The 23,973-nt window shown below is 39.3% G+C and overlaps 3 protein-coding genes and 1 pseudogene across 3 annotated transcripts; 1 reads left to right on the forward strand and 3 right to left on the reverse strand.

Annotated features, from left to right (window-relative positions):
• Positions 1–164: 164 nt before the first annotated feature.
• LOC117057875 (olfactory receptor 10A7-like) lies at positions 165–1,103 on the reverse strand. The gene has a single exon (XM_033168714.1). The coding sequence runs from the start codon at positions 1,101–1,103 to the stop codon at positions 165–167; it is 939 nt and encodes a 312-aa protein (XP_033024605.1).
• A 3,599-nt stretch (positions 1,104–4,702) lies between these two features.
• LOC117059430 lies at positions 4,703–5,383 on the forward strand (annotated as a pseudogene).
• Positions 5,384–7,151: 1,768 nt separating this feature from the next.
• LOC117057876 (olfactory receptor 6C4-like) lies at positions 7,152–7,748 on the reverse strand. The gene has a single exon (XM_033168716.1). The coding sequence runs from the start codon at positions 7,746–7,748 to the stop codon at positions 7,152–7,154; it is 597 nt and encodes a 198-aa protein (XP_033024607.1).
• Positions 7,749–23,028: 15,280 nt separating this feature from the next.
• On the reverse strand, positions 23,029–23,973 carry LOC117057877 (putative olfactory receptor 2W6). Its single transcript, XM_033168717.1, has one exon. It carries the CDS (start codon positions 23,971–23,973, stop codon positions 23,029–23,031), a length of 945 nt encoding a protein of 314 aa, XP_033024608.1.

Below are 23,973 nucleotides of genomic sequence, written 5' to 3' on the forward strand. Positions count from 1 at the left end.
AATGTGGCATCTTACTATTATTTCTGTTTGCCATACATCAATACAAGAAGTGGTACAGAGGACATTGTAAACCACGCAATTAAAAAAAAATCACTCATAATTTTTTTATTTTTTGCATGCATTCAGTTTTATTTATAAACATAAAGGAGACCGCCAATCCCGATTCACAAATTGCCCTTCCTAAACTTTTGTAGTAGCCTTTTCAGGGCTTCCTTTACATCCTTGTTTCTCAAACTATATATAAGAGGGTTAGCTATGGGGGGAAGGACTGTGTAGAGAACAGAAACAATTTTATTGAAATATCTCATGGTTTTAGTTTGGGGTATCAGATATACAATGATCAGTGCCCCATAGAAAATAGAGACGACAATCAGGTGAGAAGAACAGGTGGAAAAGGCCTTTTGTCTCCCAGTGGTTGATGGGATTCTGAGGATGGTAACAATAATATAGATATAAGAAGCCAAAGTCAAAAGAAAAGGGGGTAAAGTGAATACAAAAGAGAATACTACAGAGACGTGTTTCACAAGGTTGATGTGACTGCAGGAAAGCTTTAATAATGGGAGAGAATCACAATAGAAATGATCAATTTCATTAGGACCACAGAACTGTATTTTTAAGAACATACCCAAAAATATAGAAGTAAACACAATGCTATTGAACCAGGAGCCAGCAGCTAACAGAATACAGAGTTTCCTGCTCATTACATTTTCATAATGTAAAGGCTTGCATATAGCTAAATATCTATCATATGACATTACAGAGAGGAGATAGCATTCTGTGCTAACCAGGAAAGCAAAGAAGTACATCTGCGTAATGCATCCTCTCATGGATATAGTTTTCTCTCCCTTTTGGAGGCTCACCAAAACCCTGGGTAGGATGGTTGAGCTGTAGAAAGTCTCTAAGCAGGACAAATTTCCTAGGAAGAAGTACATGGGGGTGTGCAGGTGCTGATCAGTCACTATCAGAAGAATGGTGAGGATGTTGGCAGCCATGGTCAAAATGTATAACACCAGAAAAACTAGGAACAAGAAAATCTTCAGGTGATGGAGTTCTCCAAATCCCAAAAGGACAAACTCTGTAATTTCACTTAGATTTCTCTGCATTGTGATCACTATGTTAAATATACCTAGTGAAGTTTTTTCAGGTCCTGAAAAAATGTTTGAACATGAGAGACATAAGTGATTTTATATATGGTTGTATTTCAGAAGCATTAATCATGGTTTTATTACATAGAGTGGGATATACATGCAATGAAATTCTTATTCAATCTGGAACTTTTCTATCAGAGCACTTGACTGACAATGTTTTTCTGTTTATCTATGTAGTACAATTTCTCATCTAACACAGGCACTGGTTGCCAATTTGCTACTCAGTCTTACACCGCTTGGGACCCAGTTTTTTGAGAGTGCCCTTTCACATTTGAACATGTCCATTCTTTAAGATCTTCAGAGGAGCCCCTTCTGGTGGCAATACAACCAGCCTTGGTGCATCTGGCATCAACCAGGAAAAAGGTGTTCTTGCTATTAGCACCTACATTATGTAGCAGAATTTCCTTGGAGATCTGGAAGGCATCCTCAGGGATGTGTTTCCACCAGTAGTTTAAGATATTATTGTTCGCCCAACCAGTTGCAAAACCATGATCCCTAGCTCATTCACTTTGTTCTATTTATTATTGGTCTGTTGTATGAGGTGTAGATCTTTATGTAGTTATGTAGTTCGGACACAACTGAACGACTGAACAACAACAAAGTTTGGTTGTTTTAAATTGCTGCACACTGATTTCATATATTTTGTGAACACAAGTATATAAATATCTCAGTAAATATCTAAAATATGATGGATGAAGACCACTGACTGGCAGTGTTATTGGTGATATCCAACTAAATCATAGCTTATAGGATTCATCAAAATTAATGGATCTAAGTTACTTAAATCAATTTATTTCAATGGGTTTCCTGTCAGTATAATAAAAACAAATACCGAACCTATGTAAATCTAACCCCCACTTTTTACTATAGTCCTTCATTCCTTGTTGTAGAAACTGAGTTCAGTTAAAGACTGAAATGTTTAAAATAAGTGAACTATGCTTTCAGACACAGAAACTGCTTACATTTTAATTCTGATTATTAGTGGCCAGTGGATCACAGGATGCAAAGAGAACAAAATAAGACACTACTTTCTCAAAGTGTAGTTTGCTATTTTCAAAATAAAACCAGCCAACTTAGAAGTGGTGATCAAAAATCATCTTAGATTAGGACCAAACCAATCTGTGAAAGGATCACCATATGGCTGTATATAGCTCTGTTTTCCAACCTCCTCACTTCAATGTATGTCTGCAGATGCCATGATGGGACTACCGGTATTTCAGTGATCAGAGTTTTAAGTGCCTCACTGTATTACCATTTAATCTTCTGTCCTGCCTAGTGCAGCTTACTCAAATTCTTATTTGCATGCATGGACAAACTATTATTTTTAATTGGCATATAGAAGATACTGTTGCCACATAGATTTAAGCCACATAGATTCAATCTAAGCAGAAACACATTTAAATCTGCTGAGCCACACAGGATGTTTAAATATTTTTTCTGGAATGAAATGGCTCATTCACAAAGTTTTTGAAAGGTAACTGATGAGGCCATATACATAGCAGATATATTTTGCATAGGGTGCATGAACAAGACAGTGTTCTAAATACCTCTATTATGGGTAAATGATAAGATGAAGGATTCCTTGGTCCAAGAAACAAAACGTGCAGTATATCTCCCATGCTCATCTTCATAGGCATGGAAACATTTCTTGAATGGATGTGTTCCTGCTTTCTTTTACATCTCATGCCATATATGAAAAAGAGCTTGCTTTTTATTGGTTATTTAAGCTAAAAAAAAAAAAACAACAACTAGTGGCATCTCAGGAGATATTGATTAATTGTTGAGGAGTGTCAGGGACATCCCTTCCCAGAGCGATAGTGAAGACTCCGGAGAGGAAGGGAGGCAGGCTGGGGGAAGCAGAGGCTTGATTCCTTCCCATACTGAAAGTGATGCAAGCCCCTCCTCCCATTCTGTAATGCCAGTTGTAAATTCCCAAGACAGTGTAGGGCAGACAGAGGCTGTTCAGAGGAACTGCAGCTTCTAGACATGGCTCAAGAGAGGGAGGGGCAGACTGTCTCCACGGACAAGGTGAAGGAGAAGAGTCCAGGCGCACATCAGTCAAACAGGAGGAGGGGCGGCTGGTGGAGGATATCCTGTTGGTGAAGAACCCGCCCTTTAGTGAGTCCAACGTCCTCATCAGAAGATGATTGAGCTGTGAGCTGAAACGACTGTGTAACGACTGTGTAAATACTAATAAATTTAAGCATAATAAACCTGCCAGCCTGCCATGTCTAGGTGTGAGAGGGGCATCATAAATCCTGACAAGGAGGGGAAAATAGACTGTTTGCTATGAATTACAGTGGCAGTCAACGGGAAAATATAAACAATCTGAAATAGCATGGGGACATTCAAGGAAAGTTCTGCATGACCCCCCCTCCAATAATGCCAAATGTCTGGTATTTAACCTTTCACATTCATAGACTGATTGATTCATGAATGAAAAGGCACTCCAACCACACTAGTCATTGTGCGGATGTAAGGTCTTTGCTATTTTCATGGAAAGACAGTTGTGCTAATGACAGGAATATCCCTTGGAGTATAACTCATGAATGGAGGCTCCTTTCATGAACAGAGTGGTTTTCATGGTGTGGTGCAGATGGCAAAGTGGGGTGGCAATTTCAGCTTTGCTTCACAGGTCACAAATCAGCCTCTAAGGTCACATACAAGCATGCACAAGTAACAGACATGCACATAGACGTGCATATTCTCAAGCTCCATACAACCTCATTGCAAATGGGCATATACCCTACTGCCAAGCTCTGGATCCTCCTGGCCCTCCAGTTTGTCCTCCTGATATTGCTGCCTGTTCACCTGCCATCTCTCAGTGAGTAATGAGAGAGCATAGAAAAATCATTTTAATCATGATTGCACTCTCCTCCCTCCAAATTCTCTACTTAATAGACGAGATTAATAACCCACACCTAGCTATTAAAGCCTTCGGACATCAATGATATTGAAGCTATGAGTATACAGACTACGAAAACCTCATACATAATTCCAACATCCTCATACATAATTCCAACATCCGGCCTACTCCCTGGAAACTTTCGCCTATTAGAAGTAGACCATTGAGTTGTAATCCCTATAGAATCTCCGATCCAAATTTTAATCTCCGCAGAAGATGTCCTACACTCATGGGCAATCCCAGCACTTGGCATTAAAACAGATGCAGTCCCAGGCCGACTTAATCAAACAACTTTAATTACATCCCACCCAGGCTTATTCTATGGCCAATGCTCATAAATTTGCAGCTCAAATCACAGCTTTATACCCATCGTAGTAGAATCTACCCCTCTAAACACTTTGAGTCATGATCTAAACTAATAGTAGCTGCATCACTAAGAAGCTACACACAGCACTAGCCTTTTAAGCTAGAGAAGGGAAACATTTCTCCTTAGTGACATGCCACAACTTAACCCTGCCCCCTGATTTATAGTGTTTATTCTAATCTGAACATTCCTTATTGCTTTACTCACAAAAACTTTAAACAACACCCCCCATCTCTTAGCCCCACAGTGTTATAAAGAACCTCACAACAATCACTGAACCTGACCATGATGTTAAGTTTCTTTGATCAATTTAATATCCCATGCATTTTAGGTATTCCTTTAATAATCCCTGCCTTATTGTTTCCATTAACTATTTGATTTACAATAAACCGCCTTGTTCAGAATCAATACACAGCCATTCAATCCTCTCTTATTTTTTATACCACAAAACAAATAATATCACCAATTAATTCCACAGGACATAAATGAGCAAGCACATTTGTAACACTAATATTAATACTCATACTGTTTAATACACTAGGCTTATTGCCCTATACTTTTACCCCAACCACCCAACTCTCAATAAATATAGCCCTTGCCATCCCAACCTGATTAATAACAATCCTCGTTGGACTACGAAACCAACCTACAACCTCCCTAGGCCACCTCTTTCCAGAGGGCACCCCCACATTACTAATCCCCATACTAATCTTAATCGAAACAGTTAGCTTATTCATTCGTCTAATCGCATTAGGTGTACGACTAACAGCTAACTTTACAGCCAGACACCTACTAATTCAACTTACTTCAACAGCAGTACTTGCCCTCTTAAATACTGTAACCATCACAGCATCAATAACTTTAGTCGTACTCATTCTACTAACTTGTCTAGAAATAGCTGTTGCCATAATTCAAGCATACATCTTCATCCTACTCTTAACCCTCTACTTACAAGAAAACATCTAATGACCCACCATGCATACCCATTTCACATGGTAGACCCAAGTCCGTGACCATTAACAGGAGCCATCGCAGCATTATTAATAACATCAGACCTAGCAGCATGATTCCACTTTAATAATATGAATCTAATATACCTAGGTCTAGCCATCTTACTATTAACAATACAGCAGTGATGACACGATATCATCCGCGAGGGAACATATCAAGGACAGCACACAGCACCTGTACAAAAAGGATTACGATACGGTATAATCCTATTTATTACCTCAGAAGTACTACCGGTATTCTTCGCAGGCTTCTTCTGAGCCTTCTACCACTCAAGTCTAGCTCCAACCCCAGAATTAGGAAGCCAGTGACCACCGACTGGAATTGAACCATTAAATGTCTTTGAAGTCCCACTACTAAACACTGCCGTCCTATTGGCCTCCGGGGTAACAGTAACATGAGCCCACCATGCCCTAATAGAAGGAAACCGGAAAGATATGATTCAAGCATTAATCTTAACAATCTTACTTGGTTTATATTTTACAACCCTTCAAGCCAATGAATACCATGAGACCCCCTTCACAATTTCAGATAGTGTTTATGGTGCCACTTTCTTCGTAGCCACAGGATTTCATGGCCTCCATGTAATTATTGGCTCAACCTTCCTCCTTGTTTGTCTTATTCGACAACTATTATACCACTTTACAACAAATCACCACTTTGGATTTGAAGCTGCTGCCTGATATTGACACTTTGTAGACGTCGTATGACTATTCTTATACATATCAATCTACTGATGAGGCTCATACTTTTTTAATATACTTAATATAGATGACTTCCACTCATCCAACCTCAGCAAAAATCTGAGAAAAAGTAATGAATCTTATAACAATATTAACCCTTACTATCTTAGTTTCAACAATCCTAATACTAATTAGCTTCTGACTCCCACAAATATTACCAGACACAGAAAAACTTTCCCCCTATGAATGTGGGTTTGATCCCCTGGGGTCTGCACGACTTCCCTTTTCCATTTCATTTTTTCTAGTAGCTATTCTATTTCTTTTTGACCTGGAAATTGCCCTCTTACTCCCAACCCCATGAGCAACAAATCTCCCACAACCTACAACAACCATCATATGAATATACATAATTATCTCCCTTCTAACCCTAGGCCTAATTTTTGAATGAATACAGGGCGGACTAGACTGAGCTGAATAAGGGGTTAGTCTAAATAAGACCATTAATTTCGACTTAATAAATTTTGATATATCGGAACCCCTAACATGTCAACAATTCTTTTCCTATTAAATATGTCATTTTTACTCGGCCTATTGGGCCTATCCTTTCATCGAATTCATCTCATATCTGTCCTAATCTGCATTGAAGCAATAACACTAATCCCCTACTTAATAACAACCACTCTTTTATCTTCTACAAACACCCCAACCACTGCTATACTACCCATTCTACTCCTAGCCCTATCTGCCTGTGAAGCTAGCACAGGGCTAGCCCTCCTTGTTGCCACAACCCGGACACACGGAATAGATCACATAAAAAGCCTAAGCCAGCAACTTTAACAAGCTTTAACCCCTCTCTTTAAATGTTGTGATGCCTGTTTGTCCGAGAGGAAGAAGCAATCCAATGGGTAGTGAAAACAGTGACATGGGAAGAGGATGAATTCTTGGAAGGAACCTTAGTAGGAACTTCTTACCCAAATACCCATAAAGCCTGGAACCGATATTGTTTGGCAAAAGGCTTTGGATAACTATTTAGCTTTGAACCCCTAACTCAAAAAATGGCCTTCTAAAATTTTCCCAGTGGCCTTCCTCAAAGATTCCTTCACATCCTTGTTTCTCAGGCTATATACAAGGGGGTTAATTAAAGGGGGAAGGACTGTATAAAAAAGAGAAAATATTTTGTTAAGGTCTCTCATTGCTTCAGTATTTGGTGTCATATATACAATGATTAATGACCCATAGAACAGGGAAACAACAATCACATGAGAAGAACAGGTGGAAAAGGCCTTCTGCTTCCCAGTGGTGGATGGGATTTTAAAAATGGCAACAATAATATATATGTAGGAGATCACGGTCAAAAGAAAAGGAGGAAAACTGAAAACGAAAGCAAGGATTAGAATGACACATTTTACAAGGCTGGTGTCACTGCATGAGATTTTAACCAATGAAAGAACTTCACAAAAGAAATGATCGATTTCATTGGAAACACAGTACCGTAGTTGCCACATCAAGACCAAGCATATGGAGAACAACACAATGCTGTTGATCCAAGAGCAACTGGCCAGCTGGATACAGAGTTTACCATTCATAAGAGTTGCATAATATAGGGGTTTGCATATGGCTAAGAAACGGTCATAAGACATCACAGAGAGCAGATAGCATTCTGTACCAATCAGGACAGAAACAACAAAAAATTGTGTGTGACATCCTTTAACAGAGATTGTTTTGTCTCCTGTCAGAAGACTGGTCAGCATCCTGGGCAGGGTGGTTGAGCTGTAGGCTGCTTCCAAAAAAGACAAATTCCCCAGGAAGAAGTACATGGGTGTGTGCAAGTGATGGTCAGTCACTATGAGAAAGACCATGACGATATTGAAAGCAATTGTCAAAATGTAGATCACCAGAAACACAAGGAACAGGAAGATGTGCAGATGAGGGAAATCCCCAAACCCCAGAAGGATGAACTCTGTGATTTCACTCAGGTTTCTCTGCATTGTGGTTGTCATCAAATGCTACATTCTGAAAGATAATTGGAAAGTGATATGAAAGTGATAGCCATTATGCAATAGTTAAGTACCACTGAATCAAGTAATGGAAGGGAGAAAGATTCCATCAACTGTGTCTCTGGAAAAAAAATACACATCACCTGGGAAGAGAAGCAAACTAATGCCAGTGTACTGGAAGAAGCAAAGATCACCAGTGAAGAAACAATGATTCTTCAACACCAACCTTGTTGGACAGGTCATGTTGTGTGGATACCTGATTATCGTCTTTCAAAGCAACTACTCTGCTCTGAACTTAAGAACAGCAAGTGTAAGGCTCGTGAACAACAAAAGAGGTTGGAAGTCTCTCAGCTATGAAAATAAAGTCAAAAAAGTACCTGAATGCATTAAAATTGTTATTTCCAGATAACATGCATTTACAAATGCATGCATACATTGTAATATGTATTTAAATATATTTCATTTTTACAGTAAATGAGGGTGGGGACTATGAAGGACTACACACAGGAATAATCAACTTTGAAAATAAGACCATACCATAAGGAACTCCAAAATCCTAACAGAGAATCAGGTGAGGGGGGGGGGGGAATCAGAAGTATAATTAAGTTAAATCTAATTTGGTGATTTTATGAGTTTGGCTGTCTTGATGTTTGATATTGGTTTCATCTGGAAAAATTGATAGAGAAATCATGTACTTTGAATGCACTTCAGTCAATTTAGGGGTAATAGAGCTTTGTATATAGAGCAATGGCAGATAAGCACTGAGATGGAATATGCAGCTCCCATCTTGGCAGAAGTAAAGAGATTGGGAGATTTGAGTTCTGAGCTGGCTGATGGATTTCGTTTTTCTACTTGGGAACCTATTGTAGGAATAACTGTTGTTGCTGTCTTGGATATTTTGCTTGTATATACACAACTACACTGGACCCTGGACTGGTTCCAGATTAAGTGAAATGCATTTACTGCCCATGACTAAATTAACATATTGATTTCAGTGGGACCTAAGAGCCAACCCCAGAAGTCGTCAGTGGTCTCTCAACCAAAGAAAACAGACAACATTCAGAGTGGTAACATACTTCTTACTTCTGAATAACGTGAGGAATGGACAACCACACATTTACTACAAAGCTTTAGTTTCTGCAGATAATCAGCACTGAATGCATATACCTATATTATGAAGGAATGAGGAGCTGAAGTTTGTACTGAGTGCATTTTTTGAGATGCTGTTCTTAGGATCAAGTTGTAGAGTATGTTTTCTTCTATGGCCATCTTCACAGACAGTTCTTCACAGACAGTTGAGAGCCAACGTGGTGTAGTGGTTAAGAGCGGGTACCGGGTTCACGTCTCCGCTCCTCCACATGCAGCTGATGGATGACCCTCTGCTAGTCAAACTTCTTTGAAGTCTCTCAGCCCCACTCCCCTCACAGGGTGTTTGTTGTGGGGGAGGAAGGGAAGGGAGAAAGTTAGCCGCTTTGAGACTCCTTCGGGTAGTGATAAAGCGGGATATCAAATCCAAACTCTTCTTCTTTTTCTTCTTCACTGACTTTATTGGAAGTGTATTTCTCCATAGCTGCTTTATTTATTTTAGCATCCCATGACATGCTTCTCATCTCAGGCTTTATCAGAAAGAGGATGTCTCTAGCTGGTTGTTATATATGATTAGAAATTAAAGGTAAACATACTGAGAGATAGGGACTAATTGTCAGAGAGGGAACATTAGCTTGAAATGTAGACCAAACTCACATGGGAATCTGGCATCCCTAGTCTCAGATGTGGGGCAGTCTGGGGACTTCCATTCTTAGAAATATTCTTTGATGAATATTCAGATTTTATCAGGGGATATACAGCCCTAATTATTTTCCTTGTGCAGTTATAAGAAAAAACATGCATACAGTATGCTGTTTATTTGGTCACTTAAAAAGTAAGACTATTTTGGGTGGGATTGTTGTTACTTTGTTTCTTTGAATTGGCCTTGAGTGGCATGTAATGAAGTGCTTTGGGACGGAGCAAGGGGCAGTCAGGTGTGGGGGATTCCCTGGTCCTGAATGTGGTAACTGTTCCCCTGAAGGACCAGGTGCACAGCCTGGGATCATTTTGGATTCACAGCTGTCCATGGAGGCGCAGGTCAATTTTGTGTCCAGGGCATCTGTCTACCAGCTCCATCTGGTACACAGGAATAAACCCCACCTGCTCACAGACTGTCCCGCCAGTATCATACATTCTCTAGTTATCTCCCACATGGACAACTGCAATGCGCTCTACATGGGGCTACCTTCAAAGGTGACCTGTAAACTACAACTAAACCAGAATGCCGCAGCTAGACTGGTGACTGGGAGTGGCCACCGAGACCATATAATACTGGTCCTGAAAAACCTACATTGACTCACAATACATTTTCGAGCACAATTCAAAGTGTTGGTGCTGACCTTTAAAGCCCTAAATGGCTTTGGCCCAGTATATGTGAGATCCAGCTGCAAGGGCCTTCTGGCAGTTCCCTCACTGCGAGAATTTAGGTTACAGGGAACCAGGGAGAGGGCCATCGGGGTAGTGGCTCCTGCCTTGTGGAATGCCCTCCCATCAGATGTCATGAAAATAAAAAAACACGAAATGGTATTTAGAAGACATCTGAAGGGAACCATGTACTAGGAAAATTTTTAATGCAACAACAACAACAACAACAACAACAACAACAACAATAACAACAACAACAACTTTTTACTTATACCCTGTCCATCTGGTTGGGATTCACCAGCCACTCTGGGCGGCTCCCAATAGCATATTAAAAACACGATAACACATCAAACATTAAAAACGTCCCTAATGTCCAATGTTTTACAACTTTTTATGTGCTGTAAGCTGCCCAGAGTGGCTGGGGTAACCCAGCCAGATGGGCGGGGTATAAATAATTATTAATATCATGTTTGTGGACAAACGCCGGCTTCCTCAGCCAGAAAGCGAAATGAGCGCTGCAACACCATAGTCACATTTGACTGGACGTAACTGTTCAGGGGTCTTTACCCTTAAAAAAACAAACAAAAACCCTTATTTACTCATGCAATTAGAAATTGTGAAATTTAGGCAGTTGGGATTTCTAATCATGTGAAGGTGCATAATTCAGTCTCCTCCTCCCCAGAATGATACTGATTGGTGAGCCAAAATGGGCCACTGACCGTAGTTTCTTACAGCAGATGACAATTGTGAAACAAATGAGAAGGAAATGATCCTGTAATGTAAATAAGGGAAATGGAATTGAAACTGGTATTTCAAAATGGGAGGAAGTCATTGAACAATTTTTATAACTTATTCAAATAACTTTTATTCCTGGAAAATGAAATAAAAATTTGTTTAATGGAGAACAGAATGTAAACTTTATTAGAAACCACCCAAGTTCCTGCACAATCCTGTTCCTTAGGGGTACACGGAAGTCTCAAATATGCCTCTGAAATCAGTCTCCCTATCCTACAGACAGATGATATCTGTGAGCGGAAAATGGTGAGAGTAAGAGAGAATGAATATTTTTCATTCTTCGGTATTTTTTAAATGCTTAATCAGAAATGAATTGAGAAAGGAAAGGAAATTCACTTCTTTAAGAAAAATTATTTTATATTACTATTTTCCTCTTCATTTGAACAGTTGGGTGTGTAAAGAACCAGCAGACCCATCCATGTTTCCATCTCTTTCAAGATTTCATATTGTTTCATTAAGGAATATTAGCTATGTTGATGACAGGAAAATTCCCTTGGAGCACAAATCATGATTGAAGGCTTCTTTCATGAAGAGATTGGTATTCATGGAGTAGTACATATGGCAAAGTGAGGGTGGCAATTTCAGCTCTGTTTCACAGGTCACAAATCAGCCTCTAAGGTGACATACCAGCATGCAAAAGTAACACATATGCATATACTCTTGTAGATGTACATATTCTCAAGCTCCACATACAAACTTCATTGAAATGTGCAATGCACTACTGCCAAACTCTGGATCCTCCTAGACCTGCAATTTGTCCTCCTGATATTGCTGCCTGTTCACCTGCCATCTCTGAGTGAGTAGTGAGAGAGCAGGAGAAGGACAGTACCCTTCCCAAGCATTAACCCCTCTCTCTTTAAAAGTTGTGATGCCGGTTGGTGCCAGAGGAAAAAGCAATCCAATGGGTAGTGAAAACAGTGACATGGAAAGACGATGAATTTGTGGAAGGAACCTCAGTAGGGAATTCTTACCCAGATAAAGCCTAGAACCAATGTTGGTAGGCAAAAGGCTTTGGATAACTATTTAACATTGAGTCCCTAACTCACAAAATGGCCTTCTAAAATTTTCCCAGTCGCCTTCCTGAAAGATTCCTTCACATCCTTGTTTCTCAGGCTATATACAAGGGGGTTAATAAAAGGGGGAAGGACTGAATAAAAAAGAGAAAATATTTTGTTTAGGTCTCTCATTGCTTCAGTTTTTGGTGTCACATATACAATGATCATTGCCCCATAGAACAGGGAAACAACAATTACATGAGAAGAACAAGTGGAAAAGGCTTTCTGCCTCCCAGTGGTGGATGGGATTTTTAAAATGGCAGCAATAATATATATGTAGGAGATCAGGGTCAAAAGAAAAGGGAGGAAACTGAACACGAAAGTCAGGATTACACTGGCATACTTCACAAGGCTGGTATCACTGCATGAGATATTGATCAGTGCAAGAGAGTCACAAAAGAAATGATCCATTACATTGGAATTACAATACTTTAATTGCAACACCAAGATCAAGTATATAGAAGTAAACAAAATGCTATTAATCCAGGAGGCACTGGCCAGCTGGATACACAGCTTACCATTCATAAGAGTTGCATAATAGAGGGGTTTGCATATAGCTAAGAAACGATCATAAGACATCACAGAGAGCAGATAACATTCTGTGCCAATCATGAAATCAAAGAAATATAATTGTACATGACATCCCTTAAAAGAGATGGTTTTGTCCCCTGTTAAGAGACTAATCAGCATCCTGGGCAGGGTGGTTGAGATGTAGACTGTCTCCAGAAAAGACAAATTCCCCAAGAAGAAGTACATGGGTGTGTGCAAGTAATGGTCGGTCACTATGAGAAAGACCGTGAGAATATTGAAAGTCATTGTCAATACGTAGATCACCAGAAACACAAGGAACAGGAAGATCTGTAGATGAGGGAGTTCCTCAAATCCCAGAAGAATAAACTAAGTAATTTCACTCTGGTTTTTCTGCATTATTGTTGTCATCAAAAGTGTATTACAAAGTTATATCATATCCTGAAAGACAACTGAAACATAAGATATGTAAAAGGTATTTGTAGTCATGAATTTTACAGTTACCGCTGAGGGAAGATGTGGGGAAAGCACACTATGACTCAGGGATGTTTTGTAGGCTATAACCTTCCTGATAGCTCACAATGGTAAAATGCCTGTGGGGTGAACAAAAGTTGCTCAAAATCATACCAGCGTGAATAGATGAATCGGTACCACTGTGGCAGGAAGGTAAATGGTGTTTCTGTGTGCTCTGGCTTCTGTCACAGTGTTCCATTGTGTCAGAAGCGGTTTAGTCATGCTGGCCACATGACCCAGAAAAGCTGTATGTGGAGAAATGATAGCTTTCTCGGTCTGAAAGCAGAGATGAGCACCCTACCCCACAGTCAATTTCGACTGGATTTAACCATCCAGTGGTCCTTTACCTTACTACACTCCAGCCTAATCGGGAAATGTTGCATTTAGTAGGAATACTCATTGGTATACTGGTAAAATACCCATAGAGGCTTGCTGGCAACTTGATATAATCATGATGGAGAGGGAGGAAAATATTGAAATCTATAAATAGAGGAGAAACAAACTTATTCACTGTTCGTGGACTGAAACAGGGATCAGGACATAAGTATACTTTGGAGTTCATAATTTACTGAATTTTGTAATACAGAAAATAAAAAAATGTACTAAACTGTATTAAATTGTCTAATCTATTAAATACGTGTAGAAATGCATACATTTAGAAATCTATTTCATGTTTATCTTGTGATGTATATGTATTTCACTGCTAATTTTCATACAGTATTCTTTTATTAAACACAAATGAATGTGATATTCACATATAGGATCACAGGAATAATCATTCTTATTTTTGCCTTCAGTGGTCTACTTGTATGTATGTAAATAAAGCAATGGTCATATTAGGGATGGGGGGAATCAATTTAGTTCACATTGAAAGGCAAGGATACATAATTTGTAAATGCTGATATAATGCTTGGACCAAAACACAGCCTTCCATTAAAATTTGCTCTTCTCTGGATCTTGCAATAATACAGTACTCCAGCCAAGTTATTTTTCTAAAAATGCACATACTAGGGGAAAGTGTGCATATAAATGCACATATTCTTGAAATAACAAGTAAAAATGTGTTCCATTAGGGGGAACTGATTTGTAAAAGGAAGTATCTTAGGCAAATTTGCATACAAATATATGCATATTTTGAGATATTTGCACTAAAATCTTAGTGAACTTTTATGAGGACTTTTAAAAAATCAGAAACCAATGTGGAAATTTGTAAAACTGAACATAGAAGTGGGAAAATGACAAATTGAGAGAAGCCAAAATGCACAGGTTTGCCCATCCCAAGTTCCAATTGGCCATTGGTTAGATCCAGATTAAGTGAATTGAATTTAGTTCCCATTTAAAACTATGGGTCTTATTAAGCCATGATAAGTTTGGCCCATTGATTTCTGTGGAGGAGTCAACCCCCAAAGCCTCCAAATCTTTCTCAACCAAAGAAAATGAAAGTATTCAGTGCATAGCTGTCAACTTTTCCCTTTTTTAAAGGGAAATTCCCTTATTCCGAATAGGATTCCTCGCAAGAAAAGGGAAAAGTTGACAGCTATGATTCAGTGCTGTCACGGCTTTCTTACTCAAAGCAAGCAGTTCATAACCACACATTTATCACAGCACTTCAGTTCCCAAAAATAACTTGTACTGAATGTCATTACCTCTCTCATGAAGGAAGATTTTTGTGAGCTCAATTGTGAGCAGCTGTTAGTCTTGGAAGCAAGTTGTACATTTTGTCTTCTATAAGCATCTCAATGGACAAAGCTTGCCTTCCCATAATTTCTGAATTATGTTTCGTCTGCTATGGCTTGTTTCACATCTCAGGCTTTATATATAAAAAGAGAGAGGAAGCCTCTGTTTGGTTATTATTTATTATTAATCATAAAAGGTAAATATCTTGAGAGATACACTAATTATCTAAGAGGGAATGTAGGTTTCAAAGCTATACTGAAGCCACACAGGGATACTGTTGGACCATAGTCACAAAAGTATGACACTGTGGGGTTTTCCCTCATTCAGAAATATTTCCACTCCTTTCCTGAATGTTCACAGTAATTCTTCTTTTAACGGCTACCTCTTTTACTTTTTTTTAATTATAAGGAGCAGGAAAGGCATGTGGGCAATATAGAGCTCAAGGCCTCACTAAAAAGTAAGGCAATAGATGTGATATTGACTTATTGTTTTTATTGTGAATGTTCATCAGGTTATGTGCTTTTCTTTTCATTAGACCTTTTGGCAGTGCTGTGCATCCTCCAGTTTATATTTTAAATTTTAAACACATACTGGTTTATTTAAAAGGAAATAGGAATTTTCGACATGCCTAGTGCATTGATCCAGACCAACTTGTAGCTGAAACCTGGGAAAAATATGTGAACCAACAGACAGCCATTCTTTTAAATTCACTTTTCTCTGAATTTTGCAACGCAGTTCTCCAGCCAAGTGATGTGTACAAAACTGCATACACAGAGATAAGGTGCATATTGGGGAAAATAACATACATAATGCATTAAATTAGGAATAAATGCTTGAAAAAATACGTATATTCACATACAGAAATGCGTTTATCTGGAGAAATGTGCAGCATCAAAATGCTTCTATTAGGATATATTTTCCCCTCCCCTCCCCCACTCAAAAATTGCTGCGGGTGTGGAGAACGGAATTTTAGATTGGGAAAATGAGAAAATAAGAGAAACCAAAACTGGCAAATTCATCTATCTCTATCTACAACAGAACCATGGCAGGGGATAAGGAACTGACAGAAGTGAAATTGGCAAATCTGTTCACCCCTAGACATCCATAGGATTTATTTTACTTTATTCATTTATTTCATAAGATGTGCATATTGCTGGATTGCATAAAAATCTCAAAGTGGTTTTCAGCAAGAATGAAAACTAAAATGATCAGTTAAAACAGATAATGATTTAAAGCTTTTAAAAAAATAATAATAAGAGCAGCAGTATGCTAAAATCCAAATTAAAATACATGTCAATATTCCACATAACTGGATACATTTGCCTAAAGGAAAATGTTTTTGGCAGGTGCCCCCCCAAAAAAAAGAGTTCAGGAAAGGCACCTGCCTTAAGTCAATAAGCAGATAGTTCAAAAGTGTGCATGAGACTTTTGAGCCACCTTTAGCAATCCCAGTTCCACTGACTGATGCAGTTAAGTGGGCATAGATAGAGTAAGGTGATTTATCCCAAGCTGTATGTACTTACACCTTGAAGTAATAATAATAATAATAATAATAATAATAATAATAATAATAATAATAATTTATTATTTATTCCCCGCCCATCTGGCTGGGTTTCCCCAGCCACTCTGGGCGGCTTCCAACAGAATGTTAAAATACAATAATCTATTAAACATTAACAGCTTCTGTAAACAGGGCTGCTTTCAGATGTCCCCTAAAAGTCTGGTAGTTGGTTTTCTCTTTGACATCTGGTGGGAGGGTATTCCACAGGGTGGGTGCCACTACCGAGAAGGCCCTCTGCCTGGTTCCCTGTAACTTGGCTTCTCGCAGTGAGGGAACCGCCAGAAGGCCCTCGGCACTGGACTGGAAGGGATCCAAATGGTCCACTTTTCCAGGCATGCCTGGAGTTGTTCTGCAACCGCTTGCTCAATCACCTTGCCGAAGAATGGAAGATTTGAGACTGGGCAATACTTGGCCATATTGGCCGCATCTAAGGATAGTTTTTAAAGAAGCGGTTTAATAACCACCTCTTTCAGTGGGGCTGGAAAGGCTCCCTCACAGAGAGAAGCATTCACCACCCCGCAAAGCCCATCACCCAGCCCTTCCCAGTTAGCTTTTGTAAGCCAGTATGGGCAAGGATCAAGGAGACAGGTGGTTGTGTTGTACCCCATCCACAATCAGGTCATGGATGGCAGTGGTCTTATTCATCATTGACCTGGCATTGCACAACAGCAGCTTCAGGTCATGTGGGTATCCCTTGCTGATTCCAGTATCTTTCCGGTCACGACCAGACCCGGAGGCAGGGATAGTCCTCAGACAACAACTGACCCCTTCTTAAGAACAAAATAAACCCTCTATTAAAAACAGTAAAAAAAAACCAATAAAACAATAGAAACAAACAAACAAACAAATAAACAAACAAAGCCCTGGCTGGTAGGCCTGGTATCAAATTGGCAAGCAGTGTCAAAAAATAAAAATAAAAAGTGTCCCTGGATTCTTTGAAAAAAATCTGGTAACCTTAGGGTACAGTAGATACTCTGTTGCATTGTAGAGAAACTCTGGAAAAACACTCTGTCAGTGCTACTCTTCAGATGTAGCACTGAAACCACTGTAACACAATGCCTCCAATTACAATTACTCGGAGTCAATCAAGGAGGATACCAACATCTGAAGACACATCAAAAAGGATGAACAAAGTCTTACTCCGCACCCCATTAACTCTCTGTGCCAATTTATTAAATATATATGGTCATAGGAAACAGTTACACTGAAACAGATACTTGAAACCAGGCATAGGCAAACTCGGCCCTCCAACTGTTTTTGGACAACAACTCCCATCATCCCTACCTAACAGGACTAGTGGTCAGGGATGATGGGAATTGTAGTCCCAAAACACCTGGAGGGCCAAGTTTGCCTATGACTGCTTGAAACTAACTTTCAAGTGAAAACTTTCAATTTCCATCCCTTCCCCCACCGAATTAATTTCTATAATTTCTTGTTATGACATGATAATGATACGGGTGAGGGTTTATATACCTAAGGCAGAAATCTAAATTCTGTTTATTTGGGAGTAAGCCCCATTGAATTAAATACAATGGACTTCTGCATAGACATGATTAAAAATCAGAGCCTGAACAATCAGTCATTTATCCTCCACACCCACACACCTTTATTTCTTAGAAGAAAGGAGCTATTATTATTTGGAACCAAGAGGCACAAATTTCCCTTCCAAAAATTTCCAGCAAACTTTCTCAGAGCCTCTTTGACATCCTTATTTCTCAGGCTATATATGAGGGGGTTAATTAAAGGGGGGAAGACCATGTAAAGTAGTGGAAAGATTTTGTTAAGGTCTCTCATTGTTTCATTTTTTGGTGTGAAATATGCAATGAATATTGACCCATAGAAGATAGAAACAACAATGATGTGAGAAGAACAGGTGGAAAAGGCCTTCTGCTTCCCAGTGGTGGATGGGATTTTTAAAATGGCAGTAATAATATATATGTAGGAGATCAGGGTCCAAATAAAAGGAGGAAAACTGAAAACAAAAGCAAGGATTAGAATGAAATATTTCACAAGGCTGGTGTCACTGCATGAGATTTTAAACAAAGAAAGAGATTCACAAAAGAAATTATCGATTTCATTGGAACCACAGTAACGTAGTTGCCACATCAAGACCAAGCATATGGAGACCAACACAACGCTGTTCGTCCAAGAGCAACTGGCCAGCTGGATACAGAGTTTACCATTCATAAGAGTTGCATAATAGAGGGGTTTGCATATGGCTAAGAAGCGATCATAAGACATTACAGAGAGCAGATAACATTCTGTGCCAACCAGGAAAGAAAAAACAAAAAATTGTATGTGACATCCTTTAACAGAGATGGTTTTGTCTCCTGTCAGAAGACTGGTCAGCATCCTGGGCAGGGTGGTTGAGCTGCAGGCTGCTTCCAAAAAAGACAAATTCCCCAGGAAGAAGTACATGGGTGTGTGCAAGTGATGATCAGTCACTATGAGAATGACCATGAGGATATTGAAAGCAATTGTCAAAATGTAGATCACCAGAAACACAAGGAACAGGAAGATGTGCAGATGAGGGAGATCCCCAAACCCGAGAAGGATGAACTCTGTGATTTCACTCAGGTTTCTCTGCATTGTGGTTGTCATCAAATGCTACATTCTGAAAGATAATTCGAAAGTGATATGAAGCTAATCCCAGTGTACTGGAAATAGCAAAGATCACAAATGAAAAAACAATGATTCTTCAACACCCACCTTGTTGCACTGGTCAAGTTGTGTGGATGCCTGATTATCGTCTTTCAGAGCAACTACTCTGCTCTGAACTTAAGAACAGTAAGTGTAAGGCTGGTGATCAACAAAAGAGGTTGAAAGTCTCTCTCAGGACAAATATTTTAAAAAGTAGTACAAACATTGACAACTGGGAAACACTGGCCTGTGAGCACTCCAATTGGAGAACAGCCTTTACCAAAGGTGTCATCTGTTTGAAGACGCTCGAATTCAGGACAAAAGGGAGAAACGCGCTAAGAGGAAGGCACATTTGGCAAACTCTCACCATTATCAACTCCTATCTGGAAACCTATGTCACCACTATGGAAGGACATGTGGATCCAGAATTGTCCTCACTTACCAACTCACTTTTAAAACTTATTCTACTCAAACAATCTTTTTTGGTTATTAGTGAACGCCAAAGATGATGAGGGAAGGAAGGGAGGCCAATATAACCTTTACTGAGAAAACACAAGTAACACTGGTGCCTGACCAGTAAATGGGACACAACACCCCAGGTTTCCTCTCATTATATCATAATGTTAATTTTTTTGCTTTTATCTGAATGACTGCACTTTGAACAAGAAGGCAGCATGCTGAATTTAGTAGGGGTACTCAGTGTTAAAATAGAGCAGCTACAGGCTGGCAGGCCGCTTGATACAATCTTGAATTAATTTTGAGGCAATGCTTTTTACAATTGAACGATGGAGGAAAACTATGGGAAATCTAGGAATGTTGGAGGATCATCCTTATCCACACTTCCTGAACTAATACATGGATCAGGACATACATAATCCTTTGCATTTCATATTTTTCTGAATTGTACAATATCATTTTCAGCTATGAAAATAAAGTCATAAAAGTACCTGAAGGCATTAATATTGTTATTTCCAGAAAACATATATTTAAAAATGAATACGTACATTGTAATATGTATTTAAATATATTTCATTTTTACAGTAAAAGAGGGTGGGGACTATGAAGGACTACAAAGAAAAATAATCAACTATGAAAATAACACCATACCATAAGGAACTCCAAAATCCCAAGAGAGAATCAGGTGAGGGGGGGGAATCAGAAGTATAATTAAGTTAAATCTAATTTGGTGATCTTATGAGTTTGGCTGTCTTGATGTTTGATATTGGTTTCATCTGGAAAAATTGATAGAGAAATCATGTACTTTGAATGCACTTCAGTCAATTTGGGGGTTATAGAGCTTTGTATATAGAGCAATGGCAGATAAGAAATGAGATGGAATATGCAGCTTCCATCTTGGCAGAAGTAAAGAGATTGGGAGATTTGAGTTCTGAGCTGGCTGATGGATTTATTTTTTCTACTTGGGAACCTAATGTAGGAATAACTGTTGTTGCTGTCTTGGATATTTTGCTTGTATATATACAACTAAACAGAATCTGCACTTGACCATGGACTGGTTCCAGATTAAGTGAAATGAATTTAATGCCTATGACTAAATTAACATATTGATTTCAGTGGGACCTAAGAGCCAACCCCAGAAGTCTTCAGTGGTCTCTGAACCCAAGAAAACAGACAACATTCAATGTGGCAACATGCCCGTACTTCATACTTCTGAATAAAGTGAGGAATTGACAACCACACATTTATTACAAAGCTTTAGTTCCTGCAGATAATTAGCACTGAATGCAAATACCTATATTATGAAGGAATCAGCAGCTGAACTTTGTATTGAGTGCAATTTCTGAGATGCTGTTCTTAGGAGAAAGTTGTAGAGTGTGTCTTCTTCTATCACCATCTTCACAGACTTGATTGGAAGTTTATTTCTCCATAGCTGCTTTATTTATTTTAGCATCCCATGACATGCTTCTCATCTCAGGCTTTATCAGAAAGAGGATGTCTCTAGCTGGTTGTTATATATGATTAGAAATTAAAGATAAACATACTGAGAGATAGGGACTAATTGTCAGAGAGGGAACATTAGCTTGAAATGTAGACCAAACTCACATGGGAATCTTGCATCCCTAGTCTCAGATGTGGGGCAGTCTGGGGACTTCCATTCTTAGAAATATTCTTTGATGAATATTCAGATTTTATCAGGGGATATACAGCCCTAACTATTTTCCTTGTGCAGTTATAAGAAAAAACGTGCATACAGTATGCTGTTTATTTGGTCACCTAAAATGTAAGACTATTTGAGTGGGATTGGTGTTACTTTATTTCTTTGAATTGGCTTTGGGTGAGATGTAATGGAGTACTTTGGGAGGGGGCAGCGGGCAGTCAGGTGCGGGGGATTCCCTGGTCCTGAATGTGGTAACTGTTCCCCTGAAGGACCAGGTGCACAGCCTGGGATCATTTTGGATTCACAGCTGTCCATGGAGGCGCAGGTCAATTTCGTGTCCAGGGCATCTGTCTACCAGCTCCATCCGATACAAATTATGAGACCCTACCTACTCAGACTGTCCTGCCAGTGTCATACATTCTCTAGTTATCTACCACATGGACTACTGCAATGCGCTCTACATGGGGCTACCTTCAAAGGTGACCTGTAAACTACAACTAATCCAGAATGCCGCAGCTAGACTGGTGACTGGGAGTGGCCACTGAGACCATATAATACTGGTCCTGAGAAACCTACATTGACCTCCAATACATTTTCGAGCACAATTCAAAGTGTTGGTGCTGACCTTTAAAGCCCTAAATGGCTTTGGCCCAGTATATGTGAGATCCAGCTGCAAGGGCCTTCTGGCAGTTCCCTCACTGCGAGAAGTGAGGTTACAGGGAACCTGGCAGAGGGCCATTGGGGTAGTGGCTCCTGCCCTGTGGAATGCCCTCCCATCAGATGTCATGGAAATAAAAAACGAAATGGCATTTAGAAGACATCTGAAGGGAACCATTTACCAGAAAATATTAATGGAACAACAACAACAACAACAACTATTTTTCATTCTTCGGTATTTTTTAAATGCTTAATCAGAAATGAATTGAGAAAGGAAAGGAAATTCACTTCTTTAAGAAAAATTATTTTATATTACTATTTTCCTCTTCATTTGAACAGTTGGGTGTGTAAAGAACCAGCAGACCCATCCATGTTTCCATCTCTTTCAAGATTTCATATTGTTTCATTAAGGAATATTAGCTATGTTGATGACAGGAAAATTCCCTTGGAGCACAAATCATGATTGAAGGCTTCTTTCATGAAGAGATTGGTATTCATGGAGTAGTACATATGGCAAAGTGAGGGTGGCAATTTCAGCTCTGTTTCACAGGTCACAAATCAGCCTCTAAGGTGACATACCAGCATGCAAAAGTAACACATATGCATATACTCTTGTAGATGTATATATTCTCAAGCTGCACATACAAACTTCATTGCAAATGTGCAATGCCCTACTGCCAAACTCTGGATCCTCCTAGACCTGCAATTTGTCCTCCTGATATTGCTGCCTGTTCACCTGCCATCTCTGAGTGAGTAGTGAGAGAGCAGGAGAAGGACAGTACCCTTCCCAAGTTAGTGAAAACAGTGACATGGAAAGATGATGAATTCGTGGAAGGAACCTCAGTAGGGAATTCTTACCCAAATACCCATAAAGTCTGGAACCGATGTTGGTTGGCAAAAGCCTTTGAATAACTATTTAGCTTTGAACCCTTAACTCACAAAATGGCCTTCTAAAATCTTCCCAGTGAACTTCCTGAAAGATTCCTTCACATCCTTGTTTCTCAAGCTATATACAAGGGGGTTAATTAAAGGGGGAAGGACTGTATAAAAAAGAGAAAATATTTTGTTAAGGTCTCTCATTGCTTCAGTTTTTGGTGTCACATATACCATGATTAATGCCCCATAGAACAGGGAAACAACAATTACATGAGAAGAACAAGTGGAAAAGGCTTTCTGCCTCCCAGTGGTGGATGGGATTTTTAAAATGGCAGCAATAATATATATGTAGGAGATCAGGGTCAAAAGAAAAGGGGGGAAACTGAACACGAAAGTCAGGATTACACTGGCATACTTCACAAGGCTTGTGTCATTGCATGCGATATTGACCAATGCAAGGGAGTCACAAAAGAAATGATCCATTTCATTGGCATTGCAATACTTTAGTTGCAACACCAAGATCAAGTATATAGAAGTAAACAAAATGCTGTTAATCCAGGAGGCACTGGCCAGCTGGATACACAGCTTACCATTCATAAGAGTTGCATAATAGAGGGGTTTGCATATAGCTAAGAAACGATCATAAGACATCACAGAGAGCAGATAACATTCTGTGCCAATCATGAAATCAAAGAAATATAATTGTACATGACATCCTTTAAAAGAGATGGTTTTGTCCCCTGTTAAGAGACTAATCAGCATCCTGGGCAGGGTGGTTGAGATGTAGACTGTCTCCAGAAAAGACAAATTCCCCAAGAAGAAGTACATGGGTGTGTGCAAGTAATGGTCGGTCACTATGAGAAAGACCGTGAGAATATTGAAAGTCATTGTCAATACGTAGATCACCAGAAACACAAGGAACAGGAAGATCTGTAGATGAGGGAGTTCTTCAAATCCCAGAAGAATAAACTCAGTAATTTCACTCTGGTTTTTCTGCAT

Source organism: Lacerta agilis, chromosome 14 (assembly GCF_009819535.1).
Source record: "Lacerta agilis isolate rLacAgi1 chromosome 14, rLacAgi1.pri, whole genome shotgun sequence".
NCBI classification, from domain to species: domain Eukaryota; kingdom Metazoa; phylum Chordata; class Lepidosauria; order Squamata; family Lacertidae; genus Lacerta; species Lacerta agilis.

What these genes read in the sequence shown, in the direction of transcription:
- LOC117057875 (XM_033168714.1), bottom strand. Translation starts at nt 1,103, where the DNA reads ATGCAGAGAAATCTAAGTGAAATTACAGAGTTTGTCCTTTTGGGATTT.
- LOC117057876 (XM_033168716.1), bottom strand. Translation starts at nt 7,748, where the DNA reads ATGTCTTATGACCGTTTCTTAGCCATATGCAAACCCCTATATTATGCA.
- LOC117057877 (XM_033168717.1), bottom strand. Translation starts at nt 23,973, where the DNA reads ATGCAGAAAAACCAGAGTGAAATTACTGAGTTTATTCTTCTGGGATTT.